Here is a 26,580-nt window from a genome sequence, read left to right on the forward strand (position 1 = left end):
CTAAAATAATATATTTTGGAGTGTTTTAGCCTTCATTGTGGTTTTCCTCTTTTGCAGTTCTTTGTTTATTTAGCATTCTTATTATTATAGATATGACTAAGTCATAATTTACCTATCCTTTAATTGTAAATTACAGTAGGAGCACTGTATTTGCAATTTGAAGTATTGAGAGACAGTAACTTAAAATGAGACACTTAAAAGTATATCAGCTCATGTTTGGCTATTAAATGGCTGTTACGTTACTGAATAAGGACTGATGACATTGTTTTACTCACTTAAGTAAAAGCTTTGAGAGCAACACGATGGAAAACCCCCAAGTATTCGGAGACAATAGTGTGTGTCTCATCTTCCCTGCCCTCATTTAATTTCTAATTTTACATAAACATGCGAGAAGCTAAGCTCTGGGCATAGTTTTAATGATTCTGTATATGTATGTGAAGTTTATATACGGATCTGAATGGTGGGAGCCTCGGCATTTTAAGAATCCTTCTGCCAGGATCAGAGGTATTCAGAAGGGTTCGGTGGGTTCTGAGGATGCCAAACCAGCCCTCCGCCGACTCCAGTGTGCATGTGTGTTTGAAAGGGGAGCTGGAGGATTAGTGTTGGGGAGACTAAGAGTAGGAACAATACTACAGTGATTACTATCGATGACCCCTGTAAATCCGAACACTTGCCTGGCTTATTTGTTTTTTTTCATGCTGCTATGTTGGTGCTGCACTAAAAGCTGCAGTTGTTAATTGCAGGGCTTGTGGTGCCAGGATGCTTTTTAACATAATTGGTGGATTTCATGCACAAACTTCTAGGAGGGGGGGAGCGGAATGAGAAAAGCAGGAAATCGGTGCCATCTGGCAACCTGCGCAGACATGGAGACAGTGTGCCACCGCTCAGAAAGAGCACTAGCATGACTAGAGGTGTGATTAAAAACTGCAGGTTGCAGTTGGGTTGTCCGTTTGAGTATCACCTCCCCCCTTTTCTTTTTGCTTCCTTTGTGACGAGTCCCACTCGGGAGTTTTGTTCTGGGTTTACATTAAGTAATAGTACCTTTTGTCGTTTACAAAAACCCACCAAACTCATCAGACTAGATGCACAAGTGTTGAGTCTCTGCTTTTCTTAACTAATTGCCTTTCTGCTTAATATTCAGCTGATGCTTTATTGTAGGAAGTAGTGCACTTAGTCCTGTTAGTTGTGAGCACTCTCAAAGCCTTGACTATGGCCTTGTCTCTGAAAACAGAGTTTTAACCAGAAAAAAAATTGAAATTACACTGAGCTGAAATGTTCTAAAGTTGTTTCGTTAATGCTTTGCCAAAACAAGCGGGGCTCCAAGCATTGTTCCCGAGTTCAGGAATGACAGTAATGCGGAGGGAGACTACAGATCCAGACCCAGAGTAGCTGTGTGAAGTGAAAATTGGTAATTATACTTACTCACTGATGTCGTTATATTTTAAAAGAGAATTCCAGCACAGTTATGGCAGCCTTGGGCTTTTATGAAATTGGAGATGGTTTATTTTTTTTTTAATTAGAAAGGGAATATTTAGGTATTTTAATAGCTCTGCAAGCTGTACTGTTTTTGTTAAATAAAACCCTTTCTTTAAAAGGTAACTACTTGCAGCTCTCTGAACAAAGGAACTGTAATGTTATTAAACCTTTTCCCAGTTTTCCAGACGTACAGCTCTGGCTGTTATTGAAAGAACAAGCCCACAGGCTCTTCCTTTAATGAGCTGCTTTGGATTGTATGTCCATAATTTATTAATGTAATTGCTTTATTATTACATTTGTATGGCTGAAAGGAAGCTGTCTCTAATGGCCATAGAATTTCATGTAGTATCTTTATAAAAGATGCATTATTAGTTGGTGAGAAAAATACATGTTGTACTACTTCAGGCTTTGTTTTAAAAGTACTGCTTTATTAGTTACTGCATTTCACATCTAGTAGTTTTTAAATTTGACATGGTAATTGGGTGTACTTATGTCAGATTAGAATGGATATGTGTTTGAATTTGCAGTGTATAGGTAATATGGATATAATTGTCGATTTGTTGTACAATGATTCTTTAGCTGCCAAATTACCTTTAAATATATGAGAAATTACAAATGGGAATAACTTGAGTGTGGTTTTACCCCTCTAAACTTAGAACGTGTTGTAATCTAAAATGGCATAGTGTAGAACTAGACCAGAGAAAGGAAACTTTTAGGCATATATTAACTTTTCTTGTTTAGTAGAGAGGTGTCATCAAAATGGTTTTCCTGTTACCCTTAATTCAGTGTCATCTTTAAATGTTTTTGTTCTGTATTGTAACACTGTTAAAGATATGCCTACATATACTGAAAATAATCTGAAGAAGAAAAAATTCAGCAAGCTTTTTATGGTGACACTGGCAGAAGGCAGGTATTTCAGATAGTGTGTGTGTGTTTAGACCACTTCTTAAATGTTGAACTACTTTGAAGATGTCACTGCTATAAAAAATACTCCTCAGTAAGGCAGAATGAAGGCATTTGTCCTGCTTTGTATACCCATATGTTAGCTTACCTTTACACAGAATATGGTGATTTTAATTACGTTGAGAAATCCTGTCTCTGCTTCCCACTTTTGCTGCATGAATCTGTGCGTTAACCTAGACAATTTTGACAGGTGCCAGTCAGTGGTCTAGGAGTGGAGGACAAGCCCCCTCGTCTCCAAACTATGAAAACTCTCTACACTCCTTGGTAAGAATTGTTGAAAGCAACATAGTACTTCTTACTTAAGAGTTGAAGGCTTGGTTTTGTGTAAATCCTGCATATCATTAAAGGAAACAGTAGGATAGCATTACAAATGAATTCTTTGCTAACAAATGGCCTGTTCAGTTGAACAATATAAGACGTGCAGGGTGTGTCTTTCACCATCTGTTCCTTGGGCATCAGGCTTCTGTGCTGAGGACAGCTGGTGCTAAAGCGCTGTTATGAGATTCTGGTACCTTTTCACAAATCCATAGCTAATTCTTATCTAAAGTTCAGTCTGGAGAAAAGATAAAGACTTCGTGCCTTTGCATTTACTTGTCCTTCCCCCTCTCTCCCTGAAATGTTGGTCTCTTGGGCTTGTTTTCATTACACTGTCATTCAAGTATTAAATATATTTTATTTGTAATTATTATTTGCTATTGGGGAACGTTCGTTTATTAATTAATGAAACATTTTACAGAAAAACACACAGGAAATAATCTACAGCATTGTAAATCTTCTTTTGAAGATTCAGCAGAGGATTTAAGTTACTGACTTCTTAAATTTCTGATACAGCATCGGGAAGGAAAGGGGAAAAAAATGGAGGGAAGGTTTTGATTACCTGTTAATACTTCTAGTTTCCACAGATGTAATTATTTTTTTTTTTCTGTCTAACAAGAATAAATTTAAGCTAAAAGAGTTTTCTTCAATATTTTTGCAATTAAGTATATAATTGATACGTACATCTTGGAATCCTAACATAACTGCAGTGTTAAATATTAGCCTCTTCTTATCTTAATATAATCAGATCTCTGTTGCATTAACTTGACTAACAATTTATTGCTGACATGCACATCAGCTGTTTCCTCACCTCTTTTTTGAATTAATCTTAACCTGTGCTTTGCTTCCTGTTCTGTCTTGACTTTGCCAGAAAAATCGAGTTGAACAGCAACTTCACGAGCATTTGCAAGATGCAATGTCCTTCTTAAAGGATGTCTGTGAGGTACTATTTCACTTTAGATGGTGCCTTTTTGTGTTTCAATTAATGCTTCCTTCAGATTCCCCATTAAAAACTTGAATTAGTGTAGCATATTGCCCACCTTTTGACTCCCAACACGCTACTGTTTCTCTAGAGAGCTGCAATGTCAGAATTGGTTTTGCTTTGGGGTTTTTCTGCTGTGTCTTTTTGTTTTTGTTTTTTTTTTTTTGTTAAGGGAAGTAATTTTAAGACAGACTTCTCTGCAGTAACATACAGAACTCGCTTTTATTTCCGAAATATCTAATCTATTTAAAGATCCATTTTAGAAAATGATAACTTAAAGTTTTGTCCAGTTTTTTTGTAATGCAGGTTCTCAAAAAGCCACTGCCTCTCTTAATTGTTACCAACGTGGTGAGGCTGATTTTATGATCATGCTTTCTCGTCCTGTATTAGATAGCTTATTTTGTAGCACTTCCTTTTTTCTTGTTCATGCCATGTAATAGAAGCTGAGTAACATTAACCTTATAATAAGCTTCACTTTAAAAGCTGCCACCTATTTGTGGAATGAATGCTATCTCGAGCAAAATCTCCAGATATCTTTTCTTTTTCCTGTTTGTTTGTAGTGCTGGTAGGTGCTTTCAAAGTCTTTTGAAACTGCATTCCATCTTCTATCTTTAATATCTCCGAGGTAGAAACTGTTAATGGCATAATGCGTCTGCGAATGTGTTCAGTAATGGCTGTTACTGTCCCCCTTCAATCTCCGCAGCAGTCGCGGATGGAGGATCGCTTGGACAGACTCGATGATGCCATTCATGTACTACGAAATCATGCTGTGGGGCCTTCCACAAGCCTATCAGGTGGCCATGGAGATATACATAGTTTATTGGGACCATCCCACAACGGGCCAATTGGAAGCCTGAACTCAAATTACGGAGCATCTAGCCTTGTAACAACCAACAGACAAGCATCAATGGTAATGCTGGTTTTAAACGCGGTCCTTATGCAGGGCAATTACAGCTGATGGGTTTAAATTGACTTAGAGCTAGTGAGTTGGACTGTAAGATCAACCTTTAGCAGGAAGAAACTATTTGAGACTCTTGTGTAGGAAAAGATGGCAGACAGCTTGCACCTGCTGTGGGTTTCCAATTAGAGGGTTGAGGGTTGGGGGTGGGCAGAAATGGGGGGGAGGAGAAAGATGGGAAAACTTAGCTTTGGCCTGGTCAGTGGCCCATAAAATCCTGCTGTGACCATATGCAGAAAGCTGAAACTTTCTGCTGAGAGCATTTCAGCTTATACATGCATTTTTTCCAGATGTGTAATAATTGGCAGAACAGTTTTCTCCTTGAAATGGTGAATAGGGAGATTGAATGGGAAAAGCAGTCAAGAAGGACTGAATTTCAAGTGTTCTGGTCTGGAAAAGCTGTTTATTGTAAATTGGAACTAGTCTTCAATAGCAGATGCTGGCAGAGGACTGGGAGGAAGCTGGTGGAATGTGGAACCATAGTGTGCGCAGGCTCAAAATCTGAACTTTTTTTTTTCTAAATGAAAAGGAGTTTGAGCACAGCTGTAGTGTAAGTAACAATGAAAAGGAAACAACTTTTAGATTAATCCCCAAGAAGAGTGAAATAATTCAATCCATCTCTTTTAGTTTCTTTAAAACCATGAATGTTTTGAAAAAAACGTTGTCGAGCTTTTCACAGATCAGAAATATGTTAAAAACATTATGTAGTAAAGGAAATCTATTTGTGGCATTACTCACTTCTCTTTTTCTTCCTTTTCATTCCTCCCTTCTCAAAACTGCTTAAAGGAAAAAGAGCTTTTTAGAACATGCTTATTTTAGTGGTGCCATGTGTTTGCATGTTTACAGCGTAATTTTAAAGACCAGTTACATGCTGTGAAATTTTTTGTTATAAAACAGATTCACAGCTGGGTACTGTGTGATCAAGGCAAAATTTCACCTATCATCAAAATAATTAGGTACCCCAATTGCTGAAGGGTTTGTATTCTATAAAACAGAATTAGTTCCAGGCTCTCCCATTCGCACGTCACACATCCATTTATATTAATTTCAGAACCACTGCAGTAAACATCAAAAAGAACTGGTTACTTTCTATACGCTGCATGTGTTTGGGGGCTTTTGGGGGAGGGAGGTACTTTCCAAACTCTTAGCCAACTTTAGGTTTCTATACAAGTTCACAGTTACTTTTAGTAATGAAGGAAGTGATACATAAATACTTTAGAATATTTTCTTAATACTGCCTCATTTAATATTTAAAGAATGTTGTTAAAGGGAAAGTTCTGCAGTGTTCTGGGGCAGACTGAAATTTAGTCATGCAAAAGAAAACTTTTTTCCTAGGTCTTAATGACGTGGGGTGAAGTGAGTGACTGAAATTGCAGTGGCACAATCGTTCTCGATCTGACTTGTGGAACCTCCTGATATTGCTAAGCCAGATACAGTCAGATGCAGATAGTGCCAAAATGTACATAAAAATCTCATGTTTCTCTTTTAAACTAAGCTGTGGTAAGTATTTTATCAACTCAGTTTCCATTAAAATAGGTGACAGTGGAAAATGACTCTCCAAATAATAAAGGTTCCTCGGCCTGCTGTAGTTTAATTGACATTGTGTAACTTAAATGTAATACAGACTTGATTGATCATCTAAGGACTGAGCTGCAGTTTTGATTGAGGGATGCTTGCTGTCTGCTAGAAATAAACTTGGATTAGGCAAATGCAAAAAAGATTTGCTTTTATATTTCATCCTCACTGGGTGAAATGAGCTTATAGGTCAGTTTTGGCTTGGGAAGAAAAGTGAGTCAGCTAAAGAATTTCTTGGATTAACCTTGATTTTGTTACATCAGAATAATTGGCTCCAACAGAAGGCATCCTGTCTTGGCCTTGCCCACTCCCCAAAGAGAGCCCTTTGACATCATTTGCAATTGCAGGAGCTCAGCATGACTTAGGATGGAGTCCTCGGATATATGCAGAGCAGAGGTTGGCACATCTGGCTGCAGTGGAAACTGGTTTATTAGTGGTGACGGCATTTCAGTACTGCTCCCCAAGTATGAGCTGTAATACTTAGAGTATTCAATAATCAATTAATGTTAAGCTATGCTTACTTACTATTTGTTTTTCTTGAAATAGCAGATGTAGGAGAGCAGAGTATTTGACGCACCACCTGAACTCTAAGAGCTAGACTTTGTTCAGGAATTAAATACTACTTCACTGTAGAGGACCTCCAGTAAATGTTAAGAAATAGTGAGTATTGGCCGACATAATGAGAATTGTCAACATAGGTAAGGGTGTTTAGCTGTTCTTGTTTGACAGGCTCGTAGGGTGTTTTGGTCAGGAAACGTTCATTGGGATTCAGCACTAAATGAAACTTCCTTGTCGAGGGAGGGCGAGATCTTTATGCAAAACATTTCTGTTCTTTAGGAAAAAAATAGAAAAAAAAAATTAAATTTCCCTTGAAGAAGATGATCTTGGCAGAAGGAGCTCGGAAATGAGTAATTTGACTCCTTTTTATGTAATTAGTGTAACCAGACATGGTTTTATTTTAACATTTGCTTAATTTTTGAGCCAAATTTATTTTAAAACTCCAGTTGACTTCATTTCCTGCTCTCTCTGAATGGTCTTGTTTTCTTTTTAGCTGGGCTGGCCATTAGACTTACTCAAATAGATTTTTAATATCTCAAACTCATCAAATATTTGCTAAGTGGCCTTTGAAGTTGATTTGTATTTTATTTCATGTATTATTGAAAAGTTAAGAACTAATACTCTTTTTGTTCTTATTCAAGCTGCTTTTTATTTCTCATTGTAATACAATGGAAAAAGAACAGCCTGAATTGATTAAAAATAAATAAATAAAAGGCCTGGAAACTCAGTTAAGGATGAAACTCAATCCCTCAGTCACAGGGGTTTTTGCAGGTATAGCAGGAGTCTAAGAAAATCGGCGATTGCCCTGCGTCTGCTATAGTGTAGAAGCACCAAAGGGTGGTTGAGGTGGCTTTGCTGCCAACGCCAACCTCTGCTCTTGCTCAAAGCTCTCCAAGTATTGCTGTTTCTCCACAGACAGAACATCCTGCTGAACAGCTTTGAGCTTTCTTGAGGTGTAAAACTCTTGATTCCAAAGCCCTTTTCATTGTCTTAATTGGACTCACCTTAGTTAAAATGATGTTATTGACTGTGGCCAGATCGACCAGCTAGCATGGCTTAGAAAGTACACGTATCTATAGCAAATATGAGCAAAGACTGATTATTTTTTTAAGTTTCTTTTTCCTAGTTCTCAAAAGCTGTTATTGCTAAGAGCTGAAAATCAATAATCAAACTGAAGCAGGAGATGCAGAGCCAACGTTACCAGGACAGAGGCTGTCCTTTCCCCATGTGTCACGTTTGATTCTCCTGCGTGCAGCAGTGTGTCAGCAGTTGCCACGATTTGTCTAGTTCTTACTTAGTTCCCAAAACCACTTGACTGGTTTTCTGGTTTCAGATCCCAAGTGTTGTCACTTAAATCAACTGAATTAAGTTCTGCACTCGTACTTTTTTTTTAAAAAAAAATGTACAAGTCTGAGCATGCCTGTGGGTTGTCCTGTGTACAAGTCGGTGTTGAAATGCACAGAAGTAAATGCAGCTCACTTGGTAAGCGGCCGCAGCGCAGCCTGGCATGCAGGGCTCTCCTTTTTCCCGAGCTGTGATTTATTGAGCTGTAACTTCTTGGATTTGCTGACAATCCTAAATATGTGTTAGATTGTCATGGTCTAGAGAAAATACGCAAAGGTGAGTGATTGAAATATGTTTTTAACAAACGCCGTGTGCAACTGACAACTTCAGTTTCGTGCCAGCCTTTCCATTTGTCTTCTGTTTTGTGTGCCCGAGCGCGCTTGGGGTTCACTGTAGAGGGATCATGAAAATCAGACGAGGTTAGCTCGGGGAAGAGGGAATGTGCACCCAGATCGTGGCTTAGGGAACCAATCCTGCAGGGCGTTACTGGGGGGGGGGGGGGGGGGCTGGGGCATGCAGCTGTATGCTAATACAGCCCCACCCCGCACAGCTGGAGTGTCCCCAGCTGGGACTGGGGGAGCAGGGAGACAGAATCCACTGGGAAATGAAATCCACCAGGAAACGAGAGAGAAATGTTTGTGGGAGCAGTGGGGTTAGGAATGGAGCGGGGGGCCGGCAGCTGCTGCCGGTAGCGCTTCCACACGTATTCTGCAGGTACTTCCCAAGTATTTTTCCAGCGGGAATGGTTATAGCACTCATAGCAAAGAGTGCCCTGTTGCCAGAGAGAGGGCCCGAGAAGCTTCGGAGCCCCAAGGAGGTCCCTGCCCATGGACATGCACTGCCCCAGCCACCCTTAGTGCTGGGAAATGATTTGACTGAGAATTACTTATAAATAATAGTAATAAAACATGTCGCAAGCTTGTTTGTTCTGAAGGCGTTGGAGCGGATGGCATAATATGCCTTTCAGAAGACTTGCAGCCCAAGGTTGTGCTCCATTGAAATGCAGATGGGGGAGAGCCTCTTACTCGGGAAAGTGGGAGTCGGGAGTCCAGGGAAAGAAAAGCAAACTGCATTTTCTAAACTCGCTGTTTAAGATACTAAAGATGCAATTTGGCACCTTGAAGCTGTCGCTGATAAGTTGTGCTTTCAGGGAACAGAGCTCCTGGCCTTCGTAAGGGGATACAGTGACTTTCAGCAATTCCTCGGGGTTGGGTTTTTGTGTTTGCCGGTTTGGATTTTCTAGTACATCACAGATCAGACCTAAAAATTCACGTTGCAGTCAGTTTTGTAACACTTGTGCTCTTAAGAATTCTGTATAAATCTTGTTAATCCAAATTGTATGCTTTGTTTCAAAGGACTGGAACATGGACTTGAATTCAGGTTTTATTTCTAATTATTTTTTGCCTTTATCAGAACTCATGTGCTAATCCATCACTTTTAGATTAGCTCTAGATTTGAAAGTTGCCAGGGTTCTGGCAGCTGCTACATTTGTACACAGCTTTAAGAAATCTTTGAGTTTAAGTAGTAGACTTTGGAACAAACCTGGCCCTGAAGTGATTAATAGTCTGTAGCTTGAATAAAAGCACCCTCATGTGTTAGGACTAAGCATGACCAGAAGAATATAATAAAACACACAACCTGCGGGGCAGAATTAGGGAAAGACTCATTTTTGGAAGTTCAGCGTGGAGAATGAGTTTCACATTCCCACTGTAAAGTTCTGTCTTGCAGGCTGAAAGAGTCAGGCTCCGCTGCTTACTCTGAGTGAATTCATGACATTTGCGAGAGCTGAGGTGGCTGTACCCATAGCAGAACTTCGCACAAACAAAGCCTGTTACGCACAAAGGGAGATAAAACACACTTTAAATAGCAACAGATATTCCGCAGTATAGAAGACGAGATTTTCTGCAGAACAATAGATAGAAATAGCAGCCCGGAATGACCTCATATAAGTTGTGGGTTGTCGGGGCGGGGGGGTGTCCCCCTTTCCTTTCTTGTTCCTGTGCGTTAGCTTACAGGAACGAGTGTATATTAAACAAAGGATAAACTTGCATAAGGGTATTTATCTCTCTCTGGGTAAAACCCATACTAAGACATGAAAGGTAAAAGCTGCATTAATTACTCAAGAGGGATTCAAAGCTCAGCAGTTTACTAGGATTGAAGGATTTATTGAAAAACAGTGGTTCTCATGTGTAACTCCAGGCAATAAACCTATTTAATTAAAGGCTTAATCTTCTACTTGACATGTTTGCTACTGTTCCAATAAAAAGCTTCATCTGTAGCCAGTTTTTGTAACTATACAAATAATAGCAAAATCCCTCATCTTTGTTCAGATTTTTAACTGTTTAATTGTATTATGTTGGTTATATTATAAATATTTAAAGGACTTTTGTGTCTTTAGGAATCAAAAGCTTTAAATGACTTGCGTTCCAAATTATTTAAATATAGGCAGTGTGTCTTTACCTCTTCCTTCTTCAAACAAAAGAATATTTTTTTATAGAGGTTTGCATTGCTAAGTGTTCTGTACTAAGCAGCAGGATTCTGAAGAAGTTTCCCTTTTCGAGCTAGGTATGCGCACTTGTAGCTATCTTACATCACGGAGCAGATTAGACAATACTGGGAGAGGTGGTAAGAACAGTCAGATGCCTGCATTATTTTTGTGTGCTAAGATTCTGTAGTGGGACTAAACTAAATGTGTTCAGCTGAAAAAGGAGGACAATGAGAAAGAAGTGAATAAAGTAGTATTTTTGTATTAGATCCAGTTCTTTCTTAGTCCTCTTTCAGTGAACGAGAAGTGAGGAGGTGTTATCTGTATCTTTTATAAACAGATGTGTCTGGATCTCTATACGTGAGCGTAGGGCGGTACACACACTTTTCACATGCGGGAAAGTCCATCACTCCTCATGATCTTTTAAGGATCAAAATGTTGCAATGACTAGACTTGATAGTTGTGTTAAAGCCATCAAAGGTTCAACAAATCCTGTGCCCTTCAGGTCTAAATCGGGGAGAAAATTCTGTGGTGTTCTGTGGGAAAACATTGGAAAAAATTTTTGCTGGGTTGCTATGTTATTGCAAACAGGTGTTGGTCACCCTTTGGAACACAGCTTAATCCAGTGTGGTGTAATCGAGTCGTTCAGTGTAATGGCATCTTTCAACTCTATCTTTCCTTCACTGGGCTAGAACCTTAACTCGGGTCTCTAATCCAGCAAATACTTTAAGTCTTTTAAACTTCTATTTTTGGACTATTTCTTTGAATTACTTCTTTAACAGAAATGTTTGCTTTGCTTTGCTTTAGGTTGGGACTCATCGGGAAGAAAGTGTCAGCCTGAACAGCAACCATTCAGTTCTTCCCAGTACAGTTTCTGCTCAGAGCACAGAACTAAATCATAAAACACAAGAAAGCTACAGAGGTAACGTTCCAGGAGTATTAAATGCTGCACAGGATCTGCAGTACCCCAGTGAGGTTGTAGATCTTGGTAAAATTGCATCGATACAGGGGATAGGGACATAGATAATGGTGAGAAATAAAAATTAATTATAAATCCTGTAAACCACCAGGGATTCCAGCAACAGTTTTGAGGGCATCCCTGTGTCAGACTTGTCCCAGTGTAGTTTCAGCAGAAGACTGTGCGTTACAGCCGCATTCTTCCAGCTTGAGGAGCCGTCATGCCATTTGCAGTACTGCAGCCATTTCCCAGTCAGCCAGGAGGGTTGCGGAGTGAGCTGGCCAGATCCCAGTCTGGCCAATAAAAGGAAGTCATTCACACAGGTGTTTACAGTTCCCTCCCTTTCCGGCCAGAAGAAGCAAGCTCTAGAAAGCAGAAGTCAGCTTACGTGTTAGTCTGCTTGCAGCGTTCAGGGAGATGTGCGTTGCGTGTTTGGCCTAAGCCCAAGCCTCCGTGTCACTGCAGCTCTGCCCTAACATTGCAGCCCAGACATGAGGCAGGTTTCCTTACGCTGTCACGGGTCCTTTTGTCCTAACGGTGGGTTTTGTAGCTTAAGCTGTTACTGCTCAAGCTGCCCTGTGAATGACGATCCCTTTACCAGCCCACGGCGTGTGTCCAAGTACGGCAGCATTAGCAGGATTTCTCCTGTGGCCCGAGCGTCGTTCTTCCTGTGGTCTTCCTAGAGTTCTGCTTGGCTCTGGTTGCCCATTGCAGTATCTGCTTGAGATTCTCTTAAACGTTTCATTCCTGTGACACTCACACCGATCTCTGGTTGCTTGCAGCTTTGTCAGGTGGCTTACAGAGCCAGTCTGTGGCTATAGGTCCAACAGAAATCAAGTCTGAACATAAGGAGAAGGATGAAAATATCCATGAACCCCCCTCATCGGATGACATGAAATCAGATGATGAGTCCTCCCAGAAGGATATCAAGGTCTCATCTAGAGGCAGAACAAGGTGGGTTGCTGACGTGACGTGGGGAATTGGCGCTTCGTTAATGCTCTGTAGTGTGGTGCCCTTAGTTTGATAAATGTATTTCAAGGTTTTTGCGTTAACTCAGTTCATACATTAATAGGCAGCTGCACCAGGTAAATAGTTTACCATATTCGTGTCTATTTAAATATGAGAGAGAGGATTTTCTGGGAAAGTCACTTGGGAAGGGTGCGTTCCCTTAGGTTAGTGCGTTGTCTGATACCTGCCAGTAGATAGAAGCAGTAAAAGATTCAGAGGGCCCTGCCCAGCGCAGAGGATGGGAGCGTTGGAATCCTGCAGTACTGTGTACCTGGGCCAGGGCTGCGCGCCTAAACGTGAGCCCGTGGTGATGGAGAGCGGCAGCCTGACTGATAACCCAGAGGCTGGGGTGAATACTGTAGGCAGATGCCCTCGTTACACGCTCTGTCCTTTCCCAACCCACGGACAAAAAACCTGGAGCTGATGCCAGGTAAAATGCTTCTGGGTCTGCCTGGTAGGCCTGAGGCACAGGTGCTGAAATTAGAGGTAACGAGAATGAGAATTTTACAGCCACGGCAGCGGAGTTGGTACCATTGCATGTGTCTAATGGCATTTTAGTCTATTAATTTTAGTAGAGCAGGGGTGCCATTTGTGTTGTTTGAAGTGATACAAGAATTCTAAATATAAGTGTTTAGCTGTACACTGGGTATTAGAAGAAAAAAGTTCTAAAATTGGCCATAAAGTCTTTAACAAAGCTAAAACGTTTTAATAAGCACGTGAAATGGAAAATTACTTGAATGCCTTTTTATATAAGCTGATAAATTAAAAACTACTTCTTGTTTGATTTGTTCTTTACCTGACAGGATGGCTGAGAAGTCTTAACTGTTTGAACATTCATCAGTAATTGAGTGAAGTGGTAGCTTGGGCACATCTTTTACTTCAAGGGGCATTGTGTTGCCCCTACTTTTGCCAGAGATGTTCATCATCTGTAGACGTTATTCTGTGGGTATTCTTCAGGCAGAAACCATTTAACATTTATTTTCAGGAAAAGGCAGGAACAGCAAGAAGCGCTGTTACCTAACAGTTATCTAAGTATGCTTCAGTATGGAATAGATTAAGTGGGAAGAAGTTTAACTTCCATCAACTTGAAAATTTTGAATGAGCAGCAGGATCACTTGTTTGAAACACCAGTGATATTTCAATGTACTTTCATCTTTACTTTCTTGCAGCAGCACTAATGAAGATGAGGATTTAAACCCAGAGCAGAAAATAGAAAGAGAAAAGGAGAGAAGGATGGCAAATAATGCTCGAGAACGTTTGCGTGTACGAGATATTAATGAGGCATTTAAAGAACTTGGCCGTATGTGTCAGCTTCATCTGAAGAGCGAAAAACCACAGACAAAACTGCTTATTCTTCACCAGGCTGTGGCAGTCATCCTCAGTCTAGAGCAGCAAGTGAGAGGTCAGTAGCCCGTCATCGCGCAGGGGCAGTTTGTGCGGTGGCTTTGTTGGTGGAATGGTGTCAGTCTCTTGAAACCTGCACAACTAGATGCACGAGTTACTGAAAGTGTTTGCTGTTCTGTAACAGTGTTGAGGTTCTTCAGGAAAAGCAAAGGATGGCTTTTTTTTAAAGAAAAAAGGGGGAGGGGTTGAGGGAAGAGGGGAAGAGAAAGTGGATATGAGGTTTCTGTAAAAATATTGATATGTCCTGCTTTGAATTGTAACGAGCACTTAGTAGTACAGAAGCTTTAGCCACAATAAGAGATCTATTTTAAGGTGAACCCCAGATAATTGAAATATTAAAATGCAGTGAATTTAACAGTGCTTACTTAGGTTTTTGGGTTAAACGTAGATGGAGGAGGAGGGAGGAAACCTGCTTCTACTTTACTTGAATCAGGGCTGGGTTTGCCTGTATTTTCTTACCCCGATTCCTTTAAATTTTTCTGAGAAAGAAAGAATCAGTCTGTTGGTAGGTGCAGAAGGAAGAATTCTTTGTGCAGTTCAGCTGTTCTGTTCTCATGCGTTGGTGAAGCTACAGTTGATTTTTAATCTCCCTTTAAACTTGGGTCAAAGAACTTTGAAGCTCTGAGGCTCCTCACTTTAACCTGGTCAGCCCTGAAGCGATCCAGCAGCTGGGCTGGGCGATCCCTGCAGGTCCCTTCCAACAGAAGGTCAGTTCTGTTCTGTGTAGCTGGCACCCGCATGGGTGAGCATCCCCACGTTCCGCTGTTCTGGCCTAGTGACTAACAGTCTGCCTCGGTGCCTCACCGATGGAAGTGCAGCGAGTGACTGGAAAAGACTTTCAGATGTGGATGATGTCAGCGGTCCTGTTCGCTTAAGGTACTGCTACGTCTTTGAATCGCTGATGTCACTGAATGCTGTCAGTATTTTAGCGTACCTTATTTTTCCTTTCATTTCCTAATTAGTTAGTTCCTTGCATTTTGCACAGGAGATCAAAGCAATTGTTAAGCATTTATTGAAAGTGACAAGAGTTAACAACGCAAGCTTACGTACTTTGTAGTAAGGATGAGATGGTGTGTTTGCAGGCAGTTTTACTGACCCAGTTGTTAGTAAGCCGCACGCTGCCGGCAGTAGGCCTTCCAAGGCAGGCAGAGCAACTCGTTGGTCTGCAGATGAGACACCAGCTAGTGCCATGGTAAAGCCCCGTTTGAGCGTCTCTTAGACTTTGATCTTGGGAATTGTTTTGATCTGAAGATGTTTGTCATAGTCTGGAAGATAAGGTTGAGCGTTAAGAGATCAGAATACCATTAATCAAGTGTGGATTTTAATGTTTAAAAAGCACTGAATCTGTCTCCCTGCTCTTGCAGATTCTGTCATCCACAGAAAGCTCTGTGTGAAAATTAATAAAATCTCTTCTGCCTTGGTCAGAATTTGCTTCCAAACCTTACGTGTCTGGTAGAAATCTTTTTCTCCAAGCAGTGTAAATTGAGAGCTTTTCCTCCCTCCCATTTCCATCTCTTCTTCTGCTTTCCATGTGTGTGCGGAAGCCTGTCACAACCACACCGTGCCTCCCGTGAGCGGGGCCATCCCCCATTTTACCTTATCCGTCTTTCTTTGCACCTGCTCCTGGAAGTGACTGACCGGAGGAGCTTTGTGTGGTGCCCGGAGGAGCTTTCACCAGCGTATGACAGAGTTACATAAACAATATCCTCTCGCTGCTGGTAATGAAGCTGCTCATTTTGTGATTGGTGCTATTCAAAACGAAACATTTCAGATTTTGAGCGCTAACTGTAGGCAGGCATTTTTCTCTGTTTCCTAAATCGCTGTGAATTAACTTGCCTTTCAAAGTTTCCACGTAATTAAATCTTCTTTAAAACTTCAAGGCAAGCCACATTTAAACAAAGAAAACTGTGATTAAGAAAAGTTAGCGGGTTTCTTTTTCCAGTAGACTCTTTGGAAGTGCTCATCCTTAGGAAATGCGGTAGGAGGCTGTCGGTAATGACTTGGGTGGAAGCAGAATTAGCAAGTCCGTCTAAAATTGCCTCTCTCAAATTAGCTAGATTCTACCCCGTGTGAAGGGCACAGGGGGCAGCAAACTGCAATCACTAGAGGGAAAGGGCTTGTGCTCTCTGCTCAGTTTTGGCCGTCTCCTTATGGTTAAAATTGTATCTGCAATCTTAAAGTGCAGAACAGAATTCACTGACAGCTCGAAAAATACCTCAAACCCATTGATTAAAATTCAACATGCGCTGGTAGAATATATTAACGTGCGTTTTTTGTGTCCTTTTGGCCATCGCAATTTACATCTCTTGTATTCTGATTCATGAGAAGGCATTTTGAAGAACAGAAACCACTGACTTTTAGAAACTCATTATTTGAAAACTAGATCCAAATCTACATCCATTGAAGCTAATTAGGGAAGCGGAAACATACTGAAGGGGCTATCATGATAGCTAATGCACAACTGGCTGTTATAAAGTACTGCTTTTGAAGTGAGAGGAAATACATTTTTTTAAAAACAATCCTGCTCTGTGTGACTGTGTCATATTCTTCTGATTTAAGCGAGGAGGGCACAAGATGATTGCACAGTCTTTAGGGTATGAACGGAACTATGGACTTAGAACATTGTACCTCCCCCGTTCCAACAGTGGGCTAATGCTTAAAGAAAGTAACATTACTGAAACCAGCGTGGTGTCGGTGAGGATGGTACAACTTCAGCGTACCAACACACAGATCTCTGGGTTAGTCCATTGTAAGTTACAGACAATTCTCATTTTGCACTGTAGCCACTTCTGGTGACCAGGGAGGCACTGCTTTGAAGGTGTATGTAGGCAGCTGTAAAGTTTGTTTTGTTCTGGGGTTCACTTTTTTTAAACACCGGTTTAGGAGATGCCTGGTGGGATTTTCCATAGTGCTTGTCTGCAGCTGTAGGCACCTGCATTTTAACACAGGGACGTCAGTGCTTAGCAGAGGGAAGCTGTGTAGCTGTTTCTATTCCAGCGGTTAATGCATCAGTATTCCCCTTGGTATCAGTGTGGGGGATGTTAAGAATCATTTTTCCGTTACAGAACGAAACCTAAACCCTAAAGCAGCCTGCCTTAAGAGAAGGGAAGAAGAAAAAGTTTCTGCCGTATCGGCAGAGCCGCCAACACCACACCCAGGAAGCCACCCTGGCCTGAGTGAAACTACCAACCCTATGGGTCATATGTGAACACCAGCCAGGTACGTCTGTGTCTGCAGGGGAATGGCTCTTGTCCTTTTTAGTGGCTAAAATGTGGGAGATAACGAGATCGGTTTATTCTTAGTTCCTGAGCTGCCACTGGCACCAAACTTCTCTGTGCTGCTAAGTGCTTTCAGATCTCTCGGCATAAGCAAAAGCATGCAGATTTGTTTAGTTTTATAATAAAACAAAACCCCGAGAACTTGTCGTTAAAGTCTCTTTGTTTCCATGCATTGTTGCCAATGGCTACATCTCTTGGCTCAGGTGGCCTTCTTGGCGTGACATCAGAGGATTAGTTAACAGCTTGCTAGATAAGCCAACTATAATAGAGATGAATTATACCATCTTTAAATGGTCTAAGTATCACATTAGTTCATTTAAAAATCCGCATATTGTTTCCCAGTGCTGATGCAAAAGTTAGAGGCTTCTCATCTCCGAGAGCTTTGCTGTCTGGCTGAAGGCCAGTCATTCTGACTGCTGTCCCTTGCCCAGCAGAGATCGCCAAATACCTGAAGTCACAGTCTGTGTTAGTGCGGAGAGCTCAGGTTAGGAAAGCAGCATTTTCTGCTTTGCCCACTAAATTGGTGTTTCCACAAGCCCCCTGTAGGCCCATACCCAGCGGTTCATTTAAAACATGCTGAGGGGGCGGCCTGATAGGAATCTGCGTCTTCTGGTGCGAGGACGTGTTGGTGGGTTTGGGGGTTTTTTTAGGTATCTGGGAAAACCTTGACTTTGAGAAGAAAAACTTGTGAGTATTCCATGTCTTCTAAAACAGTAGAAGTGTTGCCACTTTCAAAAAGAGGGGGAGATTGGGCTGGTTGCCCTGATTTTAATCCATCACTCTACTAAATTTTACAGTTTGGGAGGGTTTTTTGTTGTTGTGTATGTAGACTTTTGCTTCTGTTTTAGATTCAGGTAGAGGCATGCATCTTGCCAGTGTATCCTGTGGAAGTTGGATTATTCCCAGCGTTCCTTAGAAAGCAGTGAAATGGCATTTAAACCAAGCCTTGTTTGGGTCAGGGCCTTTTCCCCATCCCTTATAGGCAGCTTCTTCATAAAGAAGACGGGTTTCCATTTCCAGGGAAGAGGGCGCTTTGAACTTCCTTTGTTTCACTCCAGAGCAACAGGCTACTTCTAAACAGTCAGATAATTCTTGGTTTACAGCAGCCTGTAGTCAGTTCTTGCCATAATATTACAGTGAGCCACTTTGAAAAGTTGATTATATCTTTGCTTTCTTAATAGCAGTAACTCGTTAAGGTGGCTGAAGTGTGACGTTGGTGTGAAAAGGCTGCACAGGCCCGTTAGGTGCGCGGCAGGGTGCAGCATCAGCAGCAGCGATTGCACTGGGTGGGGACTGGCTGCTGCTAGTTTCAGAGAATAAAGTCAAACACAAATCGGGGGTCTGAGAGCTGTGGTTATCCATTCTCCCAGATCCAGAGGGTCCAAACAGAAGGTTCCAGAGCGTGAACTGTGCAGTATATCATATCCCGTACAAGTGTCTCTGGGAAGGATTTCCAGGCCTCTCAATGTGATTTTCTTTTGCACTTAACAGACTAAAAATGCTGTGAGATACAGTTTAAACTGGTTCTCTAGTGCTGAGGATAGGCTTCCTACTGATTCGTTTCCTGATACTCCTTTTTTCTTCCAACTTCCTTTCTAGATTTCCAGAATTATTGGTAGGATACACAGAAGGTGACCTTTCTTCACAAGGACACAGACAACTAAGATTCTATGAAGACACAAACCTGACAGGAGAAAACACTTGAAGCAAGAAACCCAAATGCAATCTTATGATCAAAGCTACTGGTCAACACCTGCATCAGGATTGAAGATACAAGATCTTCAGACAGAATTTCAGCCCATGGGATACTCTGAACATATCATTCTGTTGCAAGCAGTGTGTCGCTTCTGCACAATCAGAGACTGTTGTGATCTCTCCACTCATTGTGGAAGTTGCCTTGTGCCTAAACTGAATTGACAAATGCATTGTAACTACAAATTTTATTTATTGTTATGGAACTGTAAAGGTCTACATATAAAGGGAAAAGTTAACATGTTAAAAGCTGATAAAATTTCAGCTGGATGCCAGCATTTACTAAAGCTGTTCACATCAGAGAACAAAGCAGTGACAACCGTCGTCGACCCGTAGCATTCCCAGCATACCTATTAGTGTCTTAAAAAAGGAAGGGAAAAGTCTTTTGTTGTCCTTTCCTCTCCTTTTGCCATATGACTAGTGTTTTCCATGCAATAGGAAACTATTCCTTGGTATAGCTTTTTTTTATGTTATTTTTGGTCTCTGGTAATCTGAACAGTTATGGTCATAGTTACCCTTCCACACTGAGCTCCGTGCGTCAAGCCCGGCGAGAGGCCTCCTGAAGGCTGCAGGCAGGAGCAGCACTGTGACCATAACGTTTCTTGGATTTGAAAAGTGATTTTTATTTTCCCTCAGGCTTTCCTCAAACATTTTTTTTTTCTAATTATAAACAAAACCTTTTTAGGCTTCTAGGCTTCATAGTAAAGCTTGTAACGTGAAGTGTAAATTGGGTGGGGAGAATCTACTTTGTTAGAGTTGCTTTGTTTTCCGAGCAGTAAGTACTACATATAGTACATGTAAAGTGTTAGCTGTACGTAAGCACAAAATGCATTAAAATACAAAGGAGATTTTTTTTCAGGCTGTAATTTTGGTGAATAGTAAAATCCTAAATTCACCGTGGCAGGTAGTGTGATGATATAACCACCAGTACGGTGGGCTTACTTATGTAATGGAATATAAGAGCAATGGTCACCAGTTTTTCCTTACTGTATACATTAATTATCTTGTCATTTTTGTATGGCTTGTCAGTGGAGAAAAACCCAACAGCGTGAGTCAAATGCAAACGGATGACCCCTCCCAAGCCATATTAGCATTAAACCTTTCAATGTTTCTCCACCAGAACAGTGTCCATCAGTATTCCTTTGTCACAGGTGTGTTGAAATGGTTAAAATCCCTTTGAACTTCCATGGCAACTGTCTTCCACTGCAACGACCATGGGAGGAAATTCCCGAAGCCAAGGTTGTCTGAGCGATTGTTTATATAGTGCATCTTTCATCACTGGCAATCGGTTCACACGCAAAACAGGAACAAACCAGTAATTTTTATGAGGTAGTTTAATTTGAAAGAACAAAAGATGGGTTCTTAAACTAATGAATTTAAGCTCATGTTTTGGGTGGTTCCTAACAAAACAGTTTGTGGAATTAGTGGACTCATTTCTATTACTTTAATTTGCATATATCATCAAATAACACCTGATTATATCTGTGGCCTTGTTCTTCATTTCAGTGTTTATCAGCTAAACAAATTTGTTGCTTATGACGTGTGAAAGTGATCACGTGCCACTGCCTGGCCTTTTTCCTTCTAAGCTTGTTGTCTTTTTGGCTATATTAGACTTTGCAGTATGCCCAGAAGCTTTCCTTCATAAAATAGAAAGAAAAAAACATTTGGCTTATTTTTCACTGTAGCTAGTCTTTTATACAATAATCTTGTAAGAAAATTTCTTGAATTCTAAATATTACTCTTTCTAGATTTTTGAAATCGAAAAAGTTTTCAGTAAAAAGTTTCTTACTTTATTTTACTATATTAGGTAGTAAAAATGTAGGGTTATTTACCATAACCTGTTCATTAATATCAGAAATTTACAATAGCATTGTAAGACCATAGTAGGGTTCTAGCATACCGTGTAGTACCTATGGAGTATTGTAAGAGCTAATTGTCCGAGATGAATTGCTTCTCATCTTGTTCTCCAGTTTCCATTGTTGGTTTATTGCAGATTTGTACCCTGTGTCAAATTTCAAGGTATTGCTGATAAACCTTTCCAACCAGCAGCAAGAAGTTCAAAACAATTTCTGTCAATGTAACAGAAAACACTATGTATATAACATTTATGTAGCAATAAATGTGCCATCTTTTTTTAACATGGTAAATCAGTGAGTTTTTTAAATTTCTCTCTCCTCGTAGGTAGCGTGTGCCTTCAAAAACACCAGCAAAACTAGCTGCTGCCTTTACCTGAATAAAACCGCACGTACGCTCGAGGCACGCAGTGTCAGTTGCAGGCACAAGAAGCGTTGCTGCTCCCCGTGAAGCCAGTACTGCAGTGGCCGGCGCACTGAGGAGGAGTGGTGCCTGCCCTGTGCTTGCCGCGGCGCGGGACAGGGATTGCCCAGGCAAACAGCAGACGGAGCAGCAGCTGACCCCATGGGCACCTGCCTCCTGCTGCATCTCGCTCCTTTACTTTGCCCCTCGAGATCAGTTTCTGGGATCTGAGCCCCTTTTGTGCGTTGCAGTTCAGTGCCGAGTTGGTTCCGAGTTGATGAGGGCATTCTGTGTAGGTCTTGTGAACGAAAGAGGAGGGGGAAAGGTCTGTAGCTTAAGCTTTCTTCACATTACAACTTTTCTTTCTGAGAGTGTTAACAAAAGAAAAAGGTGTACAGTGTCCATGGCGTACACAGAGAGCGGTGATGTCTTTATGCACAACTGTTCAAGCCAAAACCCTCCAGAAACAAGCAGACTTTGCAGAAGCTTGGGTTTTTCCAGCTCTTCTCTAAATAAATAAATGTTAGTCAGAAAAGCACATCAAAGACCAAAGCAAACGGAGAGCTGAGGGTGTTTGGATGTGGTGTGTGTCAGGCAGTGTGGCTGCCATGTCCAGCTCCTGGACTGTCCTTCGTAACCTTAGAAAATGTAACGATGTTGTGATCTAGTTTACGTTGTAGAAGACTTGTCAGGGTGCATATACGGCCAAGTGTCGCTGATGTGCTGGCACTTTTAGCACAGGCAAATCTCTAAGAGGGGAGGTGACACTGGGCTGTGGAAGTATGTCTTTAATAGCAGCAGTGGAAGAGATGCCCTGCTGCCTTCCCCAGCACACATACTTAATTCAGTAATAATTCTAAATCCAGCCTTTGAGCATCCATCGTCACTCCTCTCCCCTTTTCTGAACGAGACCTACTACAAGTTAGTCACTTCTTTCAGAGAGAGTAAAAATGGCATTTTCCCCTTCTTCATCTTTCCTTCACCAGGCTTCTGTCCTGTCTCCAGGTACTTTCAGACCACAACTCCTTAATCTTTTTTTCTTTTCTGTTTTCCAATGGAAGGGATGCATGTTGGGATACCTTTGTGTTAAATACAATTCTGCTAGAATGAGCGTTTGGAATCCCGTAGGAAAGCTTTACTGTAAATCTGAAGCATTGGGAAAGGCTTAAAATGGACTCCACCTTTTCCTCCGGCACTGACTAGATGTTGTTACTAAAAGCTGAGTCTGGATTCTTTATAGAAGAGTTAACATTTTCCCAAGAATTAATCAACATTAACATTTTCCCTGTCGGCATCTGGAAATGATTGCAGAACAAAAATAAAATGCAACAGTCTGTAAAAGATGACCTAGATACTGGACGGTAAACTTTGGTTTTGGTTTGTGACACCGATACCTCACGCTTGCTAATGTACCCAACCTGTGGGTACCACAGTGTCCTGTAAGAGAAGGAAGTGCCCCAGTTTGGAAGCCTGGCAGCCGTTCAAGAGTGGGGTTCAAGGCGGCCCAGCAGGAGTGAGCAGGCAAGCTGGCACCTCCGTGCAGACACCATGTGGCCACGCGAGCCACAGTGTCGCAGGCCGGGGGTGGAGGGTTGCATCCCTGGGGAGTGCCTCAGCCCTGGCTCCTGCCTTCCTGCTGCTCGCCTGCCCAGCACAGCGAGGGAGCGGTTCCCCGGGAAGGGGGGAACTGGTGCTAATGGGGGGGTGCTACAACCCGCCCTGCTCTGCCTGCCAGGTTTGTGCTGCCGGAGCCAGCTCTGGTGGGAGCCGTGTGTGTGGGGCGGAGGGGACGTGGTTTGTACTGGTTTGCTGGAGTTCATCCCGCTACCAGCCTGGATGCCGTTGCACAATACTGGGAGTTTATTCCCAACTTAAGGCACGAATATACAACTGGTCCCGCAAGCAGCAGCCTGTGTGTGCAGCACGAGAGCGCAGCTGGTGCAGCTGCTTGGTGGCAGTCACCTGGCAGTGTTTGTGTTGGCCCTGGGCTGCTCCAACCTGCATGTGTCTGGGCTGTAAACAGGATTCCTTTCAATTCTCTCCTAATCCTGACATTTCAAATGTTTTGATGCAATTAACATCTGTTAAATAACAACTGATTAAAAAAAAAAAAAAAAAGTCATAAAAAATTATACCAATACCAAGTGAGATTAAAATCTCTTAAAATGTTGATCATAACTGATCCTGGAGGGCAGATCTGTTAGAAAGTCAGTGGCTGAGCTAAATACTTGGAATTCTGGTTATATCAGGTAAACTAGAGAAACGAGAATGGCAAGGCTCTTGCATTTTCAGGAGAGACCTGCTGTGTTTTTAACATTATCAGAGGCCAAAGGAATTAAATATGAACTATCAGTCAGAACAGTAACTGCTGCCAACTGTGATTGAACAGATAATAATTTACAATATTCAATTTCAAAATTCAGTCTTATGTTAGACGTGGACTTCAGAAAACCATGAGAAACCTATACCGATCCTACAGACGAAGCTCTTTCTTTCCATCAAAGCTCGGAATAACATACTAAGTTACATTTGTTTTGGAAAATTAAACAGTTCAGCTCTTTTAAAAAGAAAAATCCAGGAGGAAATTATTCAAAGTGAATGGACGTGATATTAAACACTTGTACATACAAACACACCAGTATCTTGCTAACTTAGTAATGCAGATTTTTGGCTCTACTTTCTTATTTTTGTGCTGAGGCTTTTTCTGCCCTCCTTTGCTGTGGTTTAATGGCTAAGGGAAGACTCTTGGAAATGCCAGAACAGACTGATTTACTGCTTTGCTGGATTTCTTATTTATATACAAGTAAGTTAAGTGGTTCCTTATACTCATCTGACACAATGTCGCATTAAATGCACATCCTCTGTGTCCAGGATGCAAAAAGGCAAAAGAAGCACTTGTGGTGCAATTGTAGAAGGTCAGGCTTCTGTATTCAAGTACAACTAAAGAAATTTCATGAAAGTAAGTCTGTAGCAATCACTATAAAAATAAGTCCAACACTCATCTGTAGAATGAGATGTCTGAGGAGTAATTGCTCCACGTTTTACTCTCCAGCACCCATGAATGGGCAGAGATGATCAGAAGCATTCGCTTATCACAGAAGCAAATTAATCACTAGTCCTAGTTTGTGTATTTATTGGAAAGACACCAAATAGCCCATTATTTGCTGCACAACCAGATTAGGTGCTCCAGACTACTCTCAAACGTTTCTCTCTGACTGCTGAAATAACTGCTTTCAAAATCAGGTGAGTTCTTTGGGGTATTTGTGGGCTTAGTATTTATTGTATCGGCATCATTCACCCAGACTAGAACCTCAGTGTGCTAGAATGCAAAATCCCCATCTTAAAGTACCGAAAACTTGCTCTATAGGAGAGAAATCTTCTATTATATAAATATAAAATGATAAAGTAGGGGAAATTTTTGGATCATGTTTTCGATTGTCATCAGAATGGTCGGTTCACACGTACAAAAGCTGAAGAGGGTATCAGTATTGTCTTTTAAAGGTGACAAAGGAAGGAAGGGAGTCTTACAGATACACTTTGTACAGTACCTAGCAGAAGAGAGCTCACATCTTAACAGGTCTTCTGTATGCTACAGAGACATAAATGCTAATGTATCTGATCATGAATATAACAGCTAAAGTACATTAATCCCTAACACTACCTGACTAATTAAGATAAATGCACGCAATATCGGTTTTAAGCCGATGGGCTCTGTTTCCAATTTACTCTTTTAAAAGGTTAACACTTAATTAAATGTCCATTTAACTTGTTTACATGACTAAATAATAGCTGAAAGTGTAATTAAACAAAAAGCTTTTTAAATGCTTATTCCTTTCCTAGCATGCAAGAATAGTAAATGTGAGCACTGTAAAACACAAGAGGACAAGAATGCTAAAAACAAAAAAATAAGTGACAGAATGTGAAGGTAGTAACCCACTATAAATTAGTGCCTGCTATTATCGGTAGCCAGCTGGTGGTCATTATCCTGTTATATAAAGTATTACAAATGTGTCATTAAAGATTTCCTTATAAAGTTTTTTGATATAAAGACAGATTCTGCATTTACAGAAGTACCAAGGAAAAGAGTGTGAATGAAACCCAAACTGACGTGTGTCCGTCAAGGTTCACTGTCTGTCTTTCTGGCGTGGCTATTATGCATATCCAGGATAACTGGCGAAAAACAACCACAATGACACCTTGGTTAATCCAACTGTTTCTGTAACCGCTGACTTTCCAGCTGGAAGGCTATGTGAACTGAGCTGTCTGCAGGTGCTTCCACAAAGCTTCCTGGACTTCCTCCCTCCCTTGTTCCCACCCTGCCCCACCTCAGTTTTTGTTGCACGAGATATGTCCTCCAAACTGTATCGGTTATAAGCCAGCCTAAAACTTAGTTTCCAGGTATGTGCCTCTGCTAACTAACTAACGGAATGATGAGTGTGGTGCAGGTTTACTGCTCCAGTGTGAAGAGCGATGGTGAGATTCAACAATGCTAGGTCCCTTCCAGCATCCACAGGTAAGTGTCAGGGACACTTCTTGCCGCACTTACCTGGGCCACTTCTTGCCTGATCCTTTGCCCGTCCTTGAGGGGTTGTCCCTTCGGGCTTGCAGCTCTGGGTCTGATCCTTTCCTCCCAGCCTGGTGCATGCCGGCTTCTGCTCCTCCCAGGCCCAGGGTGGGGGCTGCCTCACCTGGGTGAAGCGGCGGCTGCCTCCTCCTCAGCACCCAGAAGAGCAGTGGGACAGGAGAAGACAGAGCAAGTCCGAGCCCTTCTCCATTCCAGCACACAGCACTATGCTCACCTTCAGGGCTGGAAGGAGTAATTACGAGGGAAGTCTTATTCAACCCAAATCTAATAAGCCTATATTGAACATATGCTTATTAAACCAGTACCTTTTAAAGGTAATTTTCAGTGAAAAGGAACATTCCTGATACAAGAACCTACAAACACCTATCAGACTCTATTATCATTCTAATTTGTGAGCAGTAAATATATGGGCAGTAAAATTTCTCAGTAATAGTAACAAAAAAGGAATATGCACAAACCAGCAGTTCTTCTTAATCAAATTATCGGAAAGTCTTGCTAAAAGTCTTAAAAGATTTCAGCCCAAATTCTCAGCATGGAGAACTTGTTCCTATGGTTAAAATCTGTAAAGTAATAAGCACTAAAAATAGGAGCTGAAATCGGAAAGCAGCAGGCAGGCTTATCCATGGGAAGTGTACCATCTCTAATTGTACAGACAGGGATGCCATGCCAAAACACAAATGGAA

At 41.4% G+C, this 26,580-nt stretch overlaps 1 protein-coding gene and 1 long non-coding RNA gene across 15 annotated transcripts in view; one reads left to right on the plus strand and one right to left on the minus strand.

The window, feature by feature from the left end:
- The window catches only part of TCF12 (transcription factor 12), a 174,085-nt gene extending 152,891 nt beyond the window's left edge, over positions 1–21,194 (plus strand). For 7 of the 14 annotated variants that reach the window (XM_040600204.1, XM_040600202.1, XM_040600203.1 and 4 more), the window contains 8 exons: positions 2,630–2,703; positions 3,626–3,697; positions 4,440–4,646; positions 11,464–11,578; positions 12,397–12,568; positions 13,792–14,024; positions 17,092–17,245; positions 18,904–21,194. In XM_040600204.1, the coding sequence (XP_040456138.1) occupies positions 2,630–2,703; positions 3,626–3,697; positions 4,440–4,646; positions 11,464–11,578; positions 12,397–12,568; positions 13,792–14,024; positions 17,092–17,234 (1,016 nt within the window). In that variant the 3' untranslated portion in view covers positions 17,235–17,245; positions 18,904–21,194. The remainder of the gene's footprint in view (positions 1–2,629; positions 2,704–3,625; positions 3,698–4,439; positions 4,647–11,463; positions 11,579–12,396; positions 12,569–13,791; positions 14,025–17,091; positions 17,246–18,903) is intronic. The other 7 variants (XM_040600209.1, XM_040600213.1, XM_040600210.1 and 4 more) reach the window with 5 other exon arrangements.
- Positions 19,537–26,580, minus strand: part of LOC121091046 — a 40,525-nt gene continuing 33,481 nt past the window's right edge. The window contains exons 6-7 of the long non-coding RNA XR_005828814.1: positions 25,859–26,119; positions 19,537–22,607 (exon numbers count right to left, since the gene is read on the minus strand). This is a non-coding gene — a long non-coding RNA (uncharacterized LOC121091046). The remainder of the gene's footprint in view (positions 22,608–25,858; positions 26,120–26,580) is intronic.

The sequence above is a fragment of the Falco naumanni genome, chromosome 7 (genome assembly GCF_017639655.2).
Source record: "Falco naumanni isolate bFalNau1 chromosome 7, bFalNau1.pat, whole genome shotgun sequence".
Taxonomy (NCBI): Eukaryota; Metazoa; Chordata; class Aves; order Falconiformes; family Falconidae; genus Falco; species Falco naumanni.